The following is a 20,780-nucleotide window of genomic DNA, read 5'->3' as shown; positions in this document are numbered from 1 at the left end:
CTGAATGGGCCACCCTGCATAAATAAAGTTTTACCTTACCTACCTACCTATCAAATCCTGCGCTGTGATTGGCTACCCGAGCGGGCAAGATGGAGCTATCTTGCCCGCTCGGGACTAACCGCCGTGTCCCGCAAGAAAATTTTCGCCGAAAGCCATATAATAAATCCTTTATTGACCAAGCTTGTTTGGTCAAGATGGCTGGATATTGGTCTCGTTCTTTTTTTGCGAGTTTATGCAAAAAAAGAACTCGGCCAATATCCAGCCATCTTGACCTCACACTTGGTCAATAACCCGTACTTAAAACTTTCTAGAATAGCACCAATCACGTTGGCAGATAATCAAAGACAATTCGAAAATGTTCTCCACTTTTTGATTGTTTAACAGGTCACGTTGTTTCCACTATACTCTTTCTTGATCTCAGTTTTCCCCTCTTTCCTCTGCTAGCAGTATTTCTGCCGGCAGCTGATTGTTCATGCCCGGGCCTCTTCTCGGCAACTCGAGCTTCGTATCCGTGAAATGTTTCGTTGGGTCTTAGTAGAAGTGGTACATATTGGACTTCCTGCGAGAGCCCCGATTCTTTTGGTGCTGGGACGGTCCGTTTTTCCACCAGAACGTAATATCCTTTTGAGGCAAGGTACTTGCTTGCGTATTCGTTTTTATGGCTGCTAAGATCCAAGACTAGACCTGAACACAAGGAGCGAAAAAGAGGCACTGGATTAAAGTACCATAATGATTCATTTTAGCGCTCGGCTACTTTTGGTAGCTCAAGGGAGGGCGTTTATTAGGGACGGCGCTTATTTGCTTTTCAACAGTTTCATCCGAATGAGGTAAAACACTTCAATGAAATGGAACGGATACTTTAACTCAAGACCTGTAACAGAAGGGTGTTCAAGATTACATTCAGATGAGAAAGCAAACTTCTCAAACGCATTCATAACTGATCAAGGTAAAACAAAGAAAATTAAAACCTTGAACGAGGTTTGGATATTCGGTCTTAATTAGCAAAGATTTTGACGATTTTACGTCTCCGTTTACTCCTTAATTTTTGTTTCGATTGAGAAGATATATCAAACACTTGAGACAGTGTTTCATCGGCTATCCAAACACCTCGAATTTCGTCAAAAATACTTCGCTGCGCGTCATATTTTCAATTCTCTTCTCGGTGTTTGGATATCCCGATGAAACACTGTCTCTCGTGTTTGATATATTACTTCATAATTCATCCATCCCATCAGTCTATTCCATGTCAATGTCTTGAATGTCTTTTTCGCTATGGGACGCGCATTGGAAGAAGGGCGTTAAATCGAATCACTACGGCATTTAAAGAGTAGAAGTATTCCGGCAATGCAGCGTTGTCGCACAATTCCCTTATGATGCGTTGCGTGACAAAGCAGATTTCGAAGAGACTAAACTGTCTACCCAGGGCTGTCTACCATTAAAATCACATCGGCGAAAACACGCGGACAAACAGAACAACACCGTCGTGATCTTCAACATTTACAATAACTGGGCACTTTTTGCTCAGGTCCTCTACACTGTGGTCGGTACAGTTCATTGAATTGTTTAATTACTACTGCAAGGACGTGCCGATATTGGCCAAGCCGTTGAACGATAATTGCCCTGTTTGTTTGTTTTTTTTGTTACTGAGGGTACTTAGCAGGGTTATTGGTCATTAGTTTTGTTAATCCAGGATCTTGTCATCCTTTCACTCATAATCCTGTCTTTCTAGTCGTTGTTCATGTCTGTTTGTGTTTTTTTGGAGTGTAATACGTTGCTGATCAGAGAAAAATTATTTCTGTGAGCTGCTATCATTGATAAAAGCGGTTAAGAGTGAGAACAAAACGACGATCCAATAAAGGTAATTAATTCACATTTTAAGCAGCTTAAAATACCTCCGAGTTATGCTCTGGTCGCTTGTATAATTAATTTGCAGTAATTGTTCCTAAGCTGTTAAACTGACAGCCAGACGGTTTTGTTCAAGGAGGACAGGGTTTTCTGTTCTTTATACATATGTATAAACTGCAGGTCTTTCAAAGATTAGATCGGACGACTGTAATTAAAAGAGGCTGTGCACGTGTGTTTTACATGTAAGATTGTGTTTTAATTGCCGAAAGTGGTTCGTGCTTGCTCATTGGACCAAGTCGTTAAACAGCCCACGACTCCATGGCAACTCTATGGGTCTGTAAAGATCTTTGCTTGGAAAACGAATAGGATCTTCTACTTTCCTTTTAGGCAGCTTTGAATTACCGTCTGTTTTTTTTTTAAACAGGCGATGGCTATTTTGTGCTTGCCTCGTGCTTTAGTTCGCAGACGGAGAGACGTTTTTGCGTTTTTCATTAGAAAATGCATGACCGCATAAAACAAAAATCACCTGATTTTGCTCGTTTTAACTTTGCGGAAAATTAATAAACGTGTCATGGATACCTGCGATAACTTAAGAAACAAAAGACGACCGGGATAACGTTACGAATTTTTTTCCTTAATTATATGCCTTGGTCATATAAAACCGCTAATATGCATTTCAATAATTACTTCAAGTTTGGCAGTAATTCAAAGACTGACATCGGCGACGGTCAGTGTATAGAACCGAATCTCAATTTACTTTACCAGTTTCCACTTTCCAGGATAAAGTTCATAAAGCTGTTATCATACTGTTACGAGGTTAAGATGCATATTTAGGTTTGAACTTGTGTTTAATATGAAAATCGATTAATGGCCCGTAATTTCAGCTTTTGCTATGACATTTGTTAAAATTTTCCAAGCCTGGGGTCATTTCTATAAGTTTTAAGATGTCGGTTGAAAATAAGCCTCATCTTGGTTAATTAACTTGTCGGCTAATCAAAATTCATTCTGAAATCTTGAAAATAAAACTGAGCTGAGAATTATTATCGGTTGTGGTAAATTTTCTACGATGATAAACCAAGCGCTTCCTGATTTGAATTTGAATAAAACTAGGATCCGTGAGTTTGCCGACGATCGAGAACACCAAGCATTTGTGAATCCGTACATCGTGTTAGAGTTTGTCGAAAGCTGTGTAGCTATTACCTGTTTCGTCGGTTAGATCCAGCACACGGTCCGAGTCACCATAACCGCATCGTTCCTTGATTGATTTCAATAGATTTACCACGGAGCAGCTTGGATTAAACAGAAGCGACTTCTGATCGCCGTAATAAATCGTTATAAACATCTTAAGAGAGCCTGCTAGAACCTCCCAGAGGCGTCAAAACGTCCCCGAGTCCTTTCAACAAACCGTAGGACTCGATGGAAAGTTCTTAGACGAAAATAAACGAAGGTCTTGGTGAGGCGAACGCGGTTTTATCTCGCGCGGGCAAAATTCCCTGCGCTCTTTTGCCGGAGACAGCCAGACAAAAGACTTTTTACTTTTTACTGAAACCGCTTGTCAGTGTCGTCGGATGAGTGGATTTCGTCCCTGTAGTGACAGACAGGTGATTACCAGCGGATATTTAAGAAATTAGATGATAATCGTTTGAATAAAGCAACCAACTGTGTCTTCTTATCTTGTGCGCATTTCGTTTGTAACGTTTTCTTTAGTGCTGTCCAAACTGATCGAACCCCGAAATTTGAAAAGCGTGTTTGTGTTATGTATTAGTTTGATCATGTTTATAAACCACTTATTATTATGTTATTTGTTGTACTTCCGTTCCACGAAATCTTGCTTCCGTAGAAGTCGCAAGACATCTGGGAACTAGCACTTTGTTCGTCACGCAAAGAGGAGGGCTGCGTGACAAACTAAATCGAAAGACTGGACGTAAAACATTGATTAATTTCGACCCTCTCCTTACCTGTCGAGAACAACTTTAGGTAGGAAAGTCATGAGAAGTATATCTGAATTTTCAATATCAATCGTATTCCTGTCGTAATACAGAATTTTGTGGTTCTGACTTTCAACTTTTATTATATATAAGTCTCGATGAAGCCATAGGCCACACCGGGGCTAGTCTCCTTCGCAACCATTATCTTAGTCGTCACGCAACGCTTCTCCGACCCTAATAACGGTTGGGAAGGAGACTAGACCGGGGTTAGAGTGGCGAACATTACTGAAAGCTACTGAGCAGTACTTTTATACCGATGTACAAGGTAGTTGAATACTACTATTTTAGTGTATGACCATTCAATTGAAAGTTACCCACCAAAACTTTCATGGGATACTATTTGATAGTTGTACAAAGTTGGTTTGAACTTTTTGATAACTCAGAATGGTTTTTGAGTTGAACTTTCATGTAGTACCGTTTATTTAGCAGTACAAGCGGTGGAGGTGGTAAGCCGTAAGTACAAGTTGAATCTGATGAAGCTTTTGTAAGACCATCCAAATTGAACCCCTTACAATGATGTAGTACACTACCACTTACATGTGGTAGTGTTTATTTAGCGCTATAAGATAGTTCTAACTTTTTGATCATTTAAATAAAGCTAGTATTGGGCAATATTTTATGCGATACTGTTTATTATGCTGTACCTATAGCCTAAGGTCAAGATTTCTGGATATTGGCCAAATTCGTTGTTTCATGTCTACGTGCCGAGACACAGTCGAGCTCCATGAACACGCAAAAAGAACGGCTTCAATATCTAACCATCTTGATCTCGGGCTTGGTCAAGAAATGACTTATTTTATGGTGTAAAGAACACCATTTGAAATCTTGGGAAAACCGCTGATAATCCCGAGCGCCTAAGATAGCTTGCGCGCTCGGATAACCCCAGTCACATGGTAGGGTTTGCGCCTTCTTCTTATGCACTCGGAGATAACCATACAATAAAAGATGATTCTAACTCCACCCCAGTGGCAAAACCCGATGCTATTGAGCGGTATTTTCACGTTATACTGTTTATTATGCTGTACAAGGTGATTCTAACTTCAAGTCTGTGGACTCGCAGAACGAGATAAAGACCTGCTCTTTCAAACCTCGTTCCCATAGCCTTTTCCCCTCAGTAAAGGGGAAAAAAGGTGAAGTCTGCATACGAACCATCAGGCCGGAGCTTATCCCGGTGTCTGTAGCATGAAGCGACTAGGAATATTTCTACTCCCCCCTAGATGGGATGCTAGTCTCTCGCAGGGTTACCCCCAGCATTTGGGTGGAGAGAGGTACTGTGAGAGTAAATTTTCCTGCCCAAGAACACAACACAATGTCCCCGGCCACGGCTCGAACCCAGACCGCTCGATCCGGAGTCGAGCGCACTGACCATGAGGCCACAGCGTGTCCACAAGTAAGGGAAAACCGGCATGGGAACGAGGCTGCTTTCCTGCCTCTCTTCAGCCACTCTTGAAGATTTCTTTAGTTGTATGAAAAATGACGTGTTGCTTTTTTTGGAACTGAACATTCTAGGGAATAAAACTGCTACCAAAAAGTAGGTGTGATGGGCACGGCGGAAAAACCGCTGATTGGCTGAAAAATCCGTTGTCTTGGAGCATGCTCAAGCGCTCGCCGCTGACAATTTGCGGCTGCAAACGAGTTTCGAAAATGTCTGAATATTTTGCAAGCGGGAGAGCATCGAACAACAAGAAATATTGTGGATTTTTACCCAGTTAGAACTTCTACTTGTCGCAGAGAATGCGGATTAAGCAAAAGTATGTTGCAAATGTTAGCCTGGTTTTGTTTCCTTCTTTGAGTGTCATTCTTTGTGTTGTGATTTATTTTGTCCGTTGGTGTCGTGTTCATTTTGTGCCGAGCGGAAGCACCTGCTTAGCTTATTTACAATACTCTTCTGCTGCAGATATTGGAGTACAGATGACTTAACACAATGAACACAGCATAATGGAAAGCTATGTTGAAAGGTAAGCCAAGTTTTCCTTCCTTTCCTTCCGTAAATGGTTGATTTTTGCAATTGGCAACATTTTCTAGTTCGTGTGACTTCGGAAACTTTTTGGCTCGATGAGTCTACATTTGAAAAGTTGAAGATTTTGTTCGCTATCATTTGAATTACCCGTCATATCTTGACTTGCCTCTGGGAAGAGACCCGTTAGGTTTTTTTGTCTGCCATGTTCATATAAATAAGTGACGAAAACCGTTGACACTGTACTACAAATGAGCTTAATTTTGTAGATTTCAGGATATAAATCTTACATACAATGAACGTTTTAAAAGCGTAGCCAACTTATGTCCAGTCCGGATATCAGCATACTATTCAAGGTGACACATTTCTTTCTACGTTTGGATATATCCTCTGGCTTGTGTTGTCTACAATTGAAAAGTTCTTGCAGCAGTGCAAGAATCTGATATGACAGATGTACACTAAGGTTTGTTGTTATTGAATGGACTAATTGCGTTGTTTTGAAAGAGTTTTTAAAGGTTATCGTGTAAAATTATTTTTTGACCTGAAGGCAGACTTTTTTGGGTTTAATTAGTCAGATGATGATGAGGTTAATGAACTGTTTTTATTTATTTATTTTTTATTGAGTGAAACCTCAAGAAGTAACAATCCTTTTGTTGTACTTCATGATTATGTTGTACTACATGATTTAAATTTCCCAGTTACAAAGCTAGCAACATGACTGAGGTATTCACAATATAGGTTGAAAGAAGTTGCGTAGTCTTCAATGCTCTACGCAGCATTGTATAATGTATGAACAGTGCAGATACTAAGTTAATGACATTTCTTCTTTCAATGTAATAAGTATTCAAAGGATGAAGCCAAAGTATAGCTTAATTTAATTTTACATTTTTTCCTCTTTTTTCTCACAGTTAGACCTCAGATTTTCACAGCTCTCCTCCTCTCTTTCAATGACTTGATTCTCTGGCTGGGGACAGTGTGACGTGGCCATGTACATCAACGTGAAGAAGTTTTTTTCCTGGATGAAATGAATTCCATCTTCCTTGGAGAGGATACTAAATGATATGTTCCTTTCATAAAAAGATTTAGGAATAATAAAAGGGATAATTACGGAACCAAATGCATGGAACAAGTATTTCAGGATTCCCCAGTAATTAATAAAGAAAAATGTTTGAAGACAGAAAAATTATAGCTTGGTAAACAACTTGGTTGGGATTAGACTTCTTAAAAATTTGTAGATCATAATATTTTGGTGTGGAAGGTTATGCGATATTTAGCAGTAATTTATTCTTTGCAATCAAGGTGAATAGTGGCTGTTATTTAAAGGTTAAATAACACCCAATAGCACTTCCATTTACATCAGAAAGGTGGCACTTCAGTCCGCAAATAATCGAGTACAACTAATGGGAAGGATAACGTTCCCCAGAAGAATTGTTTACATCTTGAACGAACTTTGACAGCCAGTAGTTGAGACTGCATGCAGGCATATCTGTAATGGCCATTTCCAAAGTTTGCACTCTTTCTTCAAAGTCTTTCGTGGTAAAAAGACCGCCGGGTTCCAAAGTACAGGACTTCACTAATCAATGCAGTTTCCATTCCTCGAAAACCTTACACGACCATTTGGCTTTATAAGCTGTTGATTTCGGTACTGCATTATCAACACTTTTCTTCTCATCCTCCACACTTTTCGGCTACCGAAATCTCTCGAATGACTTTCTTGCGATATACATCCTGACTGAACGATAACTTGTAAATGCTGGCAACCCCAGCAACTTTCACATCTCAGAATAAATTAAATCGCACCATAAATGCAAATTAATTACGCTGGTAAAAAATATCATTGATATTGAAATTATCGAGGAAGGAATGTTAGACAGCAAACAATTCTAATTGGAAGTCTTTGTTTATTATTTCTTTAAGAGTGATCATGAGAAGTTATTTCCAAAACTCATGCTTCGTGTTTCATCGGGGTATCCAAACACCTCGAAACAATAAAAGCACGAGGCCGTAGGCCGAGTGCTTTCATTTGTTTCTCGGTGTTTGGATACCCCGATGAAACACTCGCTCTCGTTTTGGAAATAGTACTTCTCATATCCAACAGGCATGAGTGGAATAATTGTTTTATTAAAAAGGCCCCCAAAATATAGAAAACTAGACTTAAATAACAATAAAAATGCTCAAAAAATCATGCATACGCTTTCCATATTTTTAGAGCGTGGTATAATGGCTCATAACCCCTGATAGCTAAAACAATGAAAACTCTCAAATTGCATTATCCAGTGATCCAGTTTTTTAATGATGCTCATTGCTTGTGTGTTTGTGTTGGATTTTATTTTTATTTCAGTTTAGTTTTCTATATTTGGGGGGCGTTTTTAATGAAACAATTCTAGTCACGCTTGTTTGGTCTTTTTGTTTGGGAATGGGAGAGGTTAACTTAACAGTAGTTTTTACATGTAGTTAATTTCAGTGAGGTGTTCAGAGGAAGGGGTTTGCTCCAAATGTATGTGTTATGATATTAGCCCTTGTTGCTTCACTGATGTTGATAGAGATTTGAATATCTTCTGGATCTGCTATAGTCTTATTTTCTACAGTAGTGGGTTATCAGCCCTCAGCCTAACACCCAACCTGGAAAGCCACGTGATCACAATTTGTCTGGTCCCTATCCTTCAACCTACCATAAGTACAAGACTCTAGCTGACATAGCTCATAGGGTCATGGATACAAAAACCATCCCTCCACAATAAGGTGGTGACCCCTTAGGATGGTTGGAAGTTGGGGGAGGGAGTAAACAAAATTTGGTGGCAGGGTCTGCAAGGGTATGGAATTTATCTGGAACACAATATGAAACAGTAGAATTTTATTGCAGTGTAGGCTACTGAACCTTCTCCTTAAAAGTATCTAGGAGAGATGGCATACGGTATTTGCTTCGAACAAGACTTAAACTTACTATTGGGGGAGGAGGGATCGTGCAGTTTTCATGTGTTTTCTCACAATGGTGCTTTTTGCAAAAAGGCATGCTTTCCAATGTGGTCAGTGTAAGATGCAGACTTTGGACTGCAGGCCAGGTGTTAAAATGCAGACTGTAGACTTTTCAAGTGTTACTGTGTGTTAACAGTAAACAGACCAACCTTATTCGGGCTAAAAGAAGTGAGAGTTCAGCCTCAATAGTTCTAGGGTTAGATTGAATATCACTCGGGTTAGCTGGGAAGGATCTAGGGGGCTTTGGCTGGTTTGGTCGAACCCGCTAGAATAAAAAAAAAAAAAGAAATAAAACATAACATGCGAACTTGGCCTCAGAATAAGAGAAATTCCATTTCCAATTCAAGGACCACAATTTCATAAATTTCCAGCGTGAAAGCCACCGGTCCCCCTACAGGGGACTGCCTTTTGGCAGTTTGTATCTCGAAACCCCTTCTCTGTATCCGCCCTAGGGTTAGCCTGAATATTTTCTCCAGTTAGCCTGTATAAGGTTAGCTCTCGATAAAACACGATTCTGTTATAATAATGTCTGCAGTATGTATTTCCCCCTCACTCTGCAGTCTGCAGTGCACAGTCTGCGTTTTACACTGACTGAATTTCGATGTAACTACAAGCCTTCACATAAACGAATGTTCCCCCAGTATAAATTAAAGTGGAACAAGAACCCCTTTTGGCGGATTGCTTTTTTCGTTAACACAATGGAGAAATGTTTGCAATAACGAAGCCCACAGCTAGCTGCGGGGAAAGCTGCGTAGCCAAGGAACAAGAATCGTAATAAGTGTGAAGTAGCATAACCCATAATATCAAACAGGCTAACATAAACAAAGAGCAATTTATTTTATCCTTCAAGCTGTATTACATATAAAATACAACTTTCTACAATGCCATATTAAACCTCTATAAGCTTACTACAAGTTTTCAGCTCATGGCAGTACATGGCATCCACTGAAGCGGCAAAACAAAGCACGAATGAATAGCACACAAGCGAAACACACAACAAAATTAGGCATTAGTGTGTACTACTTACGAATTCGTCCTCCACGTTTCTTTCTTCAGGCAACGATACAAAAGTCCAAGAACAAATAGCATTTAAAAATTTTCATCAGCACGAAAAAAAAAGTCATATTTTATATGTTCCGTAAAATTAAACAAGCTACAAGAAATTGCGGTTCAAAACCTTAAAGAACTTGACACGACCTTAAGAAAAGGAAAAACGGTACCTCGGGTGAATTTGGAAAAGCTGAAAGTTTCCTTTCGGAAGAGCTGTCTTTATCGCCTGAGAAATCTGACAACACCGTTACGATCCTCTCAGTCACAGTCAAAATATCAGTATGAATCATTGCGCAAAGTAGCTGAGTTGTTTGTAACTGCCTTGAGCGAGCAAGATGTTGCCAAAAGCCATGACAATGACGTGTTCGTTTTTGATTCGTCGTCCGCCATTTTGAAAATGGAAAGGCGGGAAGACGAACCGAAATCTACTGCGCATGAGCAGCGGTTTTTCCGCCGTGCCCCCCCGGTGGTGATTATACTCTGGTCAGGACGCAGCCGATTTGATTTGCTTTTCTGGCGTCCACTCGCGTGTAACAACGACGTGCGCGTTGTGCGCGCGAGTCGTTCGCGTTGGGTGGTGTTGAGTTGGCAACGTAGCTAACGATATCAGTTTTTTTTACCCTTTCTTCAATCCTATGTGTTAAAAGCATAAGTCATTCCATAAACACGAGGAAAACAGAGACATTGTCGCGGTCGGAAATTTTTAACCCTTTCTGACGTAAGTCCCGCGTGTTGTTCTTAAATGGGTGTTGGGTCTTTATATTTAGCTGCATAGATGTGTTTCATTGTAGCGATTTTCTATATAACTGAAAGAATTGTATCGTGCTGTCTCAAATTTTCGCAAGATGTGGTTTCTGGAAGACTTGACGTATCATTTCGACGTAAACATTAGCTATTTGACTAGTATCGTAGCTACAAAGTAATGTTTAAAGAATGTTTTTAAAGCAGCAAAAATAACAAGACATCTGCATTAAACTGCATTTCTATGCCTTGCATCTAGCTTCTAAAAAAACATGTTTTCCAGCTGTTAATAAACAGTACTTTAGCATTATTTTGAGCTTCACATGAGAGAGAAATAAAAGTCTTTCTTGATAGCAAGGTGGTTTTTTGTCTTTTCACTGACGTTTTAGGGAGTTTGCGGTCTCCAGGAACAGGCGAGACGAGAGCTAAGGAAACCGAATTTTTCCTTGACAACCAACACGGCTAATAGCGAATTACGCACGTAACGAAAATAATACTCCCACGCACTCATACGTTGCTTTACCGCGTGCAAAGGCTTAGAATTTCCTTATTTTTTGCTTGGTCATTGAGGTTATTTCCTGAATTAAACCAGATCAAGTTCAAAATACATTGTATTCACAAAGAAATACACCTTTTAAACATGAATAAACCACACGTGGTGAGATTAGCAGTGTTATTTATTCTCAGTCGGAGCCCCGCGGTGTTTTCCATTTTAGACTTTTTTTTTTAATTTTGCTCACAAGAGGGCTTGTTTGCCTCGAGGTATTGACGCAATTCGGTCCTATTCAGTCCTGGAGTTCTATGAGCAACTGAATGAATTGGACAATAAGGTTTGTATAGAAGATTAAGAATGACTAGAGGATGAAGCTTTTCTTCTTCCGTTTAGAAAATCGATTGTTAAATGATAATGAGGCATTTACGTAAACAGAGTGAAAAGAAAATTTGCCTTTGATTGAAACTTCAGCGTATAAACCGCGACGGGTTATTTCTATCTGTCTCTAGTTTTGCTGGCATTTGGTTCAATTCTGTCAAGAGATGTGTGCTTAAAAGATTCTAAGAACAAATTGGACTTTAACTAAAAACGCGGTTTATCATCAAAACCTGTAATCAATTTCAGTTGTCCCGAGTAATAATGTTTTCAATTGCAACTTCGGATAGGCGGAATTGTTTTAAGCCGTAGGCAAAATTTGGAGAACTTTTCGACTCGGGTCGATAAATCAGTAAGTGTCAAAAATATGTGCTCAAAAATTAAAACCTGTACCTCAAATTTGAATTTCCATGCAAAACATGGAAAACACCATCACGAATTATTTTCGCATTACTTTAATAATCTGCTTTAATGCAGTGGCAGGTAGTCAGAAACAACGAAAGCGATTTTATTCAGACTTCCAATATATATTATATTCGATATTAAAAGTTTGAAGAGCAAAAACAAAATATTTTAAATGATTGAAAAATTTCCATTGTTTTACGCTCGCGTGATGTCCTTTCCGTTTGAAAGTAAGGATATTAATTGTACGCGAGTTTCAGTCGGAGATAAGGCCAATATAGGTGTGTAACAAAGCACATGTTCAACTCTATTGCACGGCACTTAAAAGATGTCGGAGATTGAACAAGTCTTGTCTGATACTTGAATTTCTCGTGAACGCTTTTAAGAGTTATAAATCACGTTTTTACGGGAATTTCCAAATCTTTAGTAGCCAACTTTTTTCGGGAACTATAGAAGTCTATCGCATGTTTCGACTCAGCCTTGTTTGTCCTTCCATGTAAATAAATACTGTCAATAGTCGTACCGCCTTTTTGCTAATAGATTTTTTTCGCCTCTAGAGGGTAAATGCCAAAGCGCCATTCAACCTAATACACTTAAAACACCAGTTTCGACTCCCCCATAAATGTATCTTCAATTATTTATGTTCCTTTGTTATCGGTAACAGCGTCAACTCATTTTTCCTGCTCGCAAAAAGTAACAGATTGTCAATTCTGCGTTCAATTTTTGTGACAATACAGACTTTGAACGCGAAATCCGTAGAACTGTTTGAATTTGACGTAAAACGTTGTCTCGATACCTCACTATCAATACATGTTTACCGCCCTAAAAGCACAAGCGCCATTTTTTTAAAACATCTAAATTGACCGCATTTTAAGAGAGCGTTGTGTGTCTCGGTTAAGCTTTTTGCATCTATTTCTTGGTGACTTAAGGATGTGTATAACACACAAACAACATACAACTAAGACCCGACATTATCTTCACTTCTTATTCCATGCTACTTGTCTGATGTCCAAAGAAACCACGTGAAATTGTTTGAAAAGGTTTTCTGAACCGATATTTTCATTGACCGTTATGTGTTTATGAATTATCCATTAACTAAGGTTTTTAAGCAGCCTAGCGTGATAATAGCTAAATACACTTTTGAAGGTTTTCACGCGATCCAGCCTTATTTTCGATTGTTTTGATTGGAAAACAATGGGGACTTTTTGTTATGTAAATACGCCAAATATGTGCGACAGGGCGCGGACAGGCTAAAGGAAGTCTGACTTTGATATCACAAGTAATAGACAGTGGAACAGCGCGACAACTGAAGCAGGACCAGATTATCACGACGGGGTTTACAAGCTCCTAACAACAAGAGATCCTCAGGTAGGCTTGTTTGAAAGCTATTGGTAAAATTTTAGACAGTTGTAAAGATTTTAATTTTGCAATCCGTTTTTCTGGAAAGGAGGCCATTCCACGAGGATTTTAAAGTCAATCCACTGCTTTTAGCGACAGTGAAGTGATCGACTCAGGTGAATATTGTTTTTCGTAAACAAAGCATATTTCGTCTCCGCTCGTTACTTGGCTTCACAGAGTACCTTTTCAGAACAATTTTCACATCCAGTTTCAATAATTCCTGTTTAGTGCAAAGAAAGAAAAACAAATCTGTAGACAGTCATTATAAATATTCTTCACCTGTAATTTTGACCGCGAAAGGGAACGAAGTCGTATTCCTTTGGTGCAACAAGTTAAGTAGAAAAAATTAATGAACCATTTGCTTATCTGAGCATTGAAAAGCAGGACCATTAAGGATTGATACCGCAGACCTTCGCTGGTTTCCCGTACAAAATCTCGCAAGCGCACCTTTCTGAGCTGCGTATCTTCCAGAGGAAAGATTATCAACTGTGGATTTCGATGAAAGAATCGCATTTTAATTTGATCACATTGGATGGAGCGAGTGGAGAAGTTTTAGGACAGTAATATGTCAAGCTTGTGACGTACCAGTCACTATAAGTGATGGGATTCAAAATTAATGCTGTACTCTGCGTTGAAGGTTTTTTTTGTTTTTGCTGGCCTTGTCTTTCACCGAATCAATGATATTTCACTTTCATTTTGTGTTCTGATTGAAGTTTTCAGCTATGAATGTCAATACATGTCTTCAAGTATGTCTTCAACGCTCAGTGATAACTCACTTGCACAGATAAACAAGTAACGTAGAGATACGTTTCTTTTTAAGTCGTTAAATTACTGACACTGGGGAGATGTCTAAACTGGGTTTTCTGTGGGCACTCATGGTGGGTGGATCATTTCCGCGGAGTATGCTTGAGTTCGAAAGCCAAGGCTTATGTTTAGTGATCTTAAATATTTGGATAAAAGTGAGTGATAAAAAGTTGGAGTTTCCTCTTATGAACGAGAAGAAATACCAGCTCCAGCAATCATTACTGAAATGGAAACAGATTGATGGTTTCGGTGAGATAAAACAGTTGGTTTGGGTACCCAAAAAAAGGCAAGTAAGATTTTATGAAAGATAACAGCAGCACATAAATTCGGGGACAAGAAAAAAACTAAACTAATTTCTGTCACTGTAACATTCGGGTGAAGAATTCCAATTAGAATAATCTGTTACTTTACACAAATGTCCTTTGAAAAGGCCACAGACGTTACGGGAAAACGGAGAGACCGCAATCGAAGTCGTAGTTAATTTCTTCAAGAATGCTCTTGAGTTTGCTACACCAAGAAAAGGTTAGTTGAATATAGAAAAGCACTGAGCCGCTGCTATATACATAGGACGTAGGCTGAAATCTTTTTGAAACTGAAAAAGCCGAGGAAGTTTTCATGATTCATTAGGCTGTATGGTACAGTGCATAATGTATTTGAGGAAAGTATCATCCTTATGTTGTTTATTCCCGCAGCTCCACGGTCGTGTTAAGAGAGTTTTTTGGTTGAAAACTTCTCCGGATACGTATTTACAGCTTCAACTCAAGGCCAAGTTAAAAAGTTTTGTCTTCAGTATTTCACTCAGTGGAACAGTGACCGTTTAGGCAAATTCCCGTAAAAACAGAACACACACCCGGAGAGCTTCCGATTTTAATTATCGAATAAGTAGATTGCACAAGCATTCACGAGTTCGCTGATCTTTTTCTTTGTGTGCGTCAGCTTGTCATCATATGAAAAAAATACGTTATTATGCAGTTTCTAAGCAATCGCTGCCCTGTTACAAAAACCGCGCTTTCGGATCAATCGATGACATGAGGCAGTTTGTGATTCATCACAATAGTCTTTCATCCGACAAGAATGTAACTTTTGTAAATCCTCAGTTTCGGCTTGGAATCCTGATTACAAATCTTCCCGTGTCGAACTAACCAGGGAAAACTGCTACTTTGAGGTTTCCTTGAAACGAACGGTTTACTCCTTCCGTCCCGTCCGCAATCAAAGGCTTTACCGCGCCACAATGTTTATCAACTTCATGACGGAAGACATCCTTTAGAACGCCATTTGTTATTTTTATTAGATTATTACGCAAGTGGTTTCAAGATATCGTGTAATTGCCTTTGTTAGGAAGTTGCCACGGTGTTTTGCGAATGCTTGCCGCGAACATGATTGGCTATTCCATGCATCTTTGTCATTTCTGTGACTAACATTCCTCGCACACGTGCGTTGTAGCATTTTGAGTATACTCGGGAATAAAACAAATTTTCTTATTAAATTATGCATGGTGGAAAAGTAAATAACATTTGTTTCTTGTGATATAAAACCACAAAAAACTGACCAGATGAAAACAAGTACACGATTCTCTTGTCGTTTGGTATAAACTGATAGTGGTAAATTACGCCTGTTGACATCCTCTTTTTAAAATGCTTGTTAGATGTGAAGAAAAACAAAAAAGTTCAGAATCTTCAAATATATCTTCACGTGCAATCTCGACAAAGAGTTTCGCTCAATCGCTGCAAGAAAGTTGTAGTTTTTAACTAATTCAACGCATAAATAGCAATTTGCTTCTGACCTAAAAAGCCTATCCAATGCATCTTTATACCGTAAACTGTAGCAAACTTCAGAGAGCTTGATCATTGGTCCGCACTTTGAGAACTTCATATCTGCCAGAAAAAAGCTTATTAGCTTTTGAATGCGATGAAATTTTTGTATTTTAATTTGATTCCAGTGCAAAGCGGGTGAAAAACTCCAAGGTAAGTATCATTCGTTGGAGCGCTTGACAAAGCAGTCACGATAGGTGATACGATTTGGAATCAAGACTCGGACTCGGGCTAACAAGTTCCCTTGATCCCTTGAAAATTTCACTTTTCTCTCATGTCCCCCATTGATAAATTCCGTCGTTCTCTAAAATTTTCATCCCTTGTTCCCTCAAATTAATCCCAAAAATATCTCCTTGAAATAAATTATTATGTACCTTTGTTCCCCAAAACCCCTGGGAGGCCCTCGTATGGGTTGGAAAGTCTTAAAAGCACCTCGTTGAGATTAAAGTGTGGTGGGATACTGGAGTTTTCTTTTATTAGTGATTAGAATTAGATAGGCCATTTGGAACTATCATGGTATGGATATAGAATGATGTTTTCGGAGATAAAATTGTAGTTTTGGCAGGAGCCCTGAGTTTTGAGTACGAAGAAAGATCAGGTACAATTTTCCGATAGGTAACAGCAGTTCCCAAATTTAGCACTGACACTGTATTCAGCTATAGAAACCGAACAGATGAAACTAGGTTCAGGTCTACACACATCCCTTGAAAATGCGTTTTAACACGAAAACGACATTCTGAAGTATTGCTGTCATGTCTTTGTTGACTGCCCCTGAGATTAGGAAGAAAGGTAACTGCGACACTTCCATGAAGGAAGGCAAAGTTCGCATTGAAAATATAGACGGCATACTGACGCTGCTCTGTGCTGAAATCTCTGTAAAGCTTGTAAACTAAAAGCGCTAGAAGTTTCGCTAACGGGTTTCATGATTTGCTGGGCTGTTTGGTACAGAGGGTGATTCTTTACAGCCGGAAAAGTTGCATCCTAAAATGTTTATTTACTTACTACAGTCCATTTGAGACTGTTCAAATATTTTGTTTTCTCCAGCGCAATTCCAACGTAAAGAAGACATGAGTTAAAAAATACATGGTACAAGTTGCTATGCAAACTTTGCTCTCTTATGAAAACCGCGCTTTTGTAGACCGACTAGAGACATGCGATGTTTAGTGATCCAAAGTTATTCATACACGGTACTTATTTTATGGCCCTATTCCCCCCGAGGAGAGCTAGGACTAATGATGATGATTTATTTTTATTTTTTTCACTTCCGATGCCTTTAAAAATCTTCCTGGGTAGAAAAATCATTTTGTAATTTCATATCATGGTAAATGGTTTGAGCCCAGGAGTATCAGTAGTTATTGAACTAATAATTTCATATGTTGTGTGGAGGAGTTTAACTGCGCCCTGTCCACGATAAAAGCCTGAGGTTTCTTCTACCTGTCTCCATCTCGGGAGACTTCGTTTAGATCGCCGTTTGTCATTTTAAATGTATCATTCTGAAATGGCTTCGAGATATTATGTAATTACATCTGTTGGAAAGTTGCTATGGTCATTAGCGAATAGTGTTCGCGAATATGATTGGCTCTTTTATGCATCCTTGTCATTCAGCGATTGGCAACGCTCGCACACTCATGTCGTTATATTCGGAGCATAATCAGATTTAAACAGCAAAATTCTGCGGTCTCTTTACGATGAAAAAGAAGTAATTCAATTTTATTTTATTGTGATAATAAGGAAATTAAGCCTGGCAAAAACAATTGGACTGTAATTCGCTTCTTGTTTTCTACAGGCAAATAGTCAACTCTTTGTTTATTTTATTTCTCTTGTGTGTCTCACAAACTGCGGCGCTGGAATAAAAAACTGACTTGGATAGTGAGCTTATTCATCTTATTGATTTTGTTTAATTTTCATATGTAGCGGTTAATTTTTCCAAACTAAGCTGACAAGTTTAGTTAACCTGCCTTGCCGCCTTTCATCCGGACGTTATTTCAACCAAAGTTCAGAGACAAAAAATTACCAAATTCATTTTGCAAAAGATTGAAAAAACAAGTACATATTACTGATGGTTAATACTTAAATGTTTAAAGTGAAGACGTCCATGTAAAGACCTGAACTGAAGTTACTGAGTGGAGTAATTATTTACACTGAACTTGGGAGTAAACAATTTTAGGTAGAGCTTTCTTGACTTATGTCTTGACTAATGGAAATGACGCTTCACAGGCACATTGTGGATTTTTTGCTTTTGAGAGAAAGGGAGCATGACAATTCGGATAATTGGTTGCTTTGCTTGGACATTCGATTCAATTGAACTGTCTTCATTGTCTGCCTTTATCAAAAGCTCCTTCTCTCCGTGCATTCTTTGTAAATTACCTTGTCAGGTTGTTATACAATAAACCGCCTTGTAATAGGCCCATCTACCTGCGAACAAAATGTTACTTTTCCCCAGATATAAGTTCCCCTCTAGTTTAAAACGAAATGAATTCTATTATTATTATGCTCTAAAAACCAGTATATGAAATTGTATGTGTATTTCGATCAACACTATTGTGGGGTCATTTCGAAAAGTTTTGTTATTCCGCTCATGAGGCCCCCCTCCCCCCAATTCAAAGATAAGCCCCTTTGTTTATGAGCCCATCCAAAACCCCTTACGAAGTTGTATAAGCCCAAAGCTTAAAAGCTCCAATTAATGGTATCCCTGCCTTTGAGTGGTTAAGAAAACACCTTCACACAAGCAATAATGACCGCTACACAGATGATCAGATAATTTTGTCACTTTTCCGACAGATACATTCTAGTGCAAGCAGAATTTCGCAACAAGGTTGATGAGCGGAGAGCACTATTTTAACACTCTAGTCAATCCTACTGAATATTGAAATAAATGAACATTTCTGACTGATTTTGCGGTACTTCTACTTAGATAACATAAAAAATTGGATTGCTTTGCCTTTGTCATTAATTTCTATGTGGCAATGTAGTGATTTTGGCGGGAATGTTGATTCATCCAGGAAGGAAGCGCGAGAGTATGTAGGGTGTAATAAGCCGTACTTCACTGTTTATATTCTGTATGGTACTTGAGACCAAGTTTTTGAAGTGTAGTGCATCTGAGGGAATTGTGCCGGAGAGATTTGGACAGGTTTCAACAACAGTGTGTTGCGGCTTTTTTCGCTGAAAAAGAACTCCATAGTGATGTAAATAACAGATTTAACAATGCGCGAAGTAAAACTGATTTGACAATTTCAGTCAAAACCAGTAGGAACTGATATGGTTTACGGAACTTTTAGTATTTTTTAAGACATATGGCGGTCTAATCTAGACTCTTCTGCTGCACTCCGTATTAACCATTGGGCGAGATCTAGCCCTAAAAACAGCCAAGCTTATTCGTTCATTTTCTAATCAAAAGATATATTTGGACATTTTAGGCTGCAAGGGAAACAATTGCAATGACGTTATTATTTGGAAAGCCTTGGGGCAAACTCGTCACTACTCACACAAAATCGACCACAACGGAAGTCTAATATTAATTTTATTCAAAATCATTAAATATTCTTTTCACAATTGTCATGATGCAGTCATGCCTACGTATAAAGTATCAAATGACTTTCTTCCTTGGTCAAATGTTGTGACAAGCTGTTCTGCAACAAACGCTTTGATCTGGGAGAAGCCATATCAGAACATAACAACCTTCACGAGAGTGTTACAGGACGATATTAAGGTCTGTTCATTTTTTTTTTTGACATGTTCTAAACAGTGGCATTCCTTTCGGGGTAAGAGAAGGAAGTATACGCAGAAGAATTTACTGTCATCAGTGGCCACCGTACAGGAAACAGAGCATTTCCTCTCCCCTTTTTTTCAAGGATGGTGTATTCTTTTGAATTGAATGGGGATGGTCAAAACGTTTAGCTTATCTTTACAATTTTAGTGTGTACTACTCTAGGGCGGGTGATTTACACTTAAACATACCGCTGTAAAACTCAGAAGTAAGCTTCTGAAGAGGAATTTCTAAATTAGGCGAGCGAAATTCTGTCCTTCTGACAGACAATATTCATATAACAAAGAGAAAAGTGCCATGAAGTTTCCAGCCCGAATTTCTAAAAGTTACAAAGTTGGGCCTGGTCTTTTAGTTGACTGATTTTCAACGCAGTAGTCCTAATTTTCTAGCTTTACGAATGTGTGTGTCTTCATACTCTCGATTCCCATCATATAGTTTATTTGTGCGGTCCGGTGGCTAAAGATATCAGAAAGGTAAAAAGGTCGTTAAAAAAACTGAACCTAAGCTTCTGACGCGTGTTTAACAAGCCTTTTCCTATTTCCTGTTGATTACACTTTACGTTTTCTAAATGAAAAGATCATCTTCCCTTAAAAGCGAACGATTTTGGGGAAGTAGTTATGAAAAATTCTTAGCTTAATTTCTTCTAACAGCATCAATACAATGTTAAGCAGACAATACAGTTCACAAAGAAAAATTGAAAATTCTCATCTAAGCGATGTTATCTCATTGGGTCTGACACCAAATTTGTAGAATTAACACCAAAAGAAACTGCATTTTAATCAGTACTAAACTAAACTTATTAACCTTCGTTGTTTCCTTAATATGACATTTTTTCTTCAAATAATGAGAGTTGCAGGAAAAAAAAATGGCAATTTACGACGTCGAAATTTTAAAACCCATCTATCTTATGGATTTCATTTACTCATTCCAGTCCTGCAGTCGACCACAGCGTAAATATTTAACACGCTCATCCGAGCAGAATTGCATAGTAATGCACAGGCTCAGATCACGCTAGTTTGGATTATTAAAGTGAGGACTCTACTGATTGTATGGCGACAGAACGAGGAGCACTGCGGTATGAGCAGGTGATTTTAGCGGTGTTTGTCGAGCAAGTGCTTGTACAGATGGAAGCCTGTCAGCAGGGAGTCCGGCGCAGAGGCATTTGTTCCGGGTT

At 38.8% G+C, this 20,780-nt stretch overlaps 2 protein-coding genes and 1 long non-coding RNA gene across 3 annotated transcripts in view; 2 read left to right on the top strand and 1 right to left on the bottom strand.

Annotated features, from left to right (window-relative positions):
• Positions 1–55: 55 nt before the first annotated feature.
• On the bottom strand, positions 56–5,365 carry LOC145483511 (uncharacterized). The gene is made up of 2 exons (XM_081462035.1): positions 3,046–5,365; positions 56–684 (listed from the first exon to the last, which is right to left on the bottom strand). Exons 1-2 carry the CDS (start codon positions 3,185–3,187, stop codon positions 386–388), a joined length of 441 nt encoding a protein of 146 aa, XP_081318161.1. The 5' UTR covers positions 3,188–5,365; the 3' UTR covers positions 56–385.
• A 3-nt stretch (positions 5,366–5,368) lies between these two features.
• LOC145483512 (uncharacterized) lies at positions 5,369–6,814 on the top strand. The gene is made up of 3 exons (XR_014048933.1): positions 5,369–5,584; positions 5,731–5,791; positions 6,699–6,814. It is a non-coding gene; the product is annotated as an uncharacterized LOC145483512 (long non-coding RNA).
• A 6,297-nt stretch (positions 6,815–13,111) lies between these two features.
• Positions 13,112–20,780, top strand: part of LOC145483509 (homeobox protein Meis1-like) — a 40,691-nt gene continuing 33,022 nt past the window's right edge. Inside the window, exon 1 of the mRNA XM_081462030.1 lies at positions 13,112–13,195. The gene's annotated coding sequence lies outside the window, so the exon portion shown is untranslated. The remainder of the gene's footprint in view (positions 13,196–20,780) is intronic.

This window comes from Orbicella franksi, chromosome 4 (assembly GCF_964199315.1).
Source record: "Orbicella franksi chromosome 4, jaOrbFran1.1, whole genome shotgun sequence".
NCBI lineage: Eukaryota > Metazoa > Cnidaria > Anthozoa > Scleractinia > Merulinidae > Orbicella > Orbicella franksi.
This window is presented reverse-complemented; position numbering and strand designations above follow the sequence as displayed.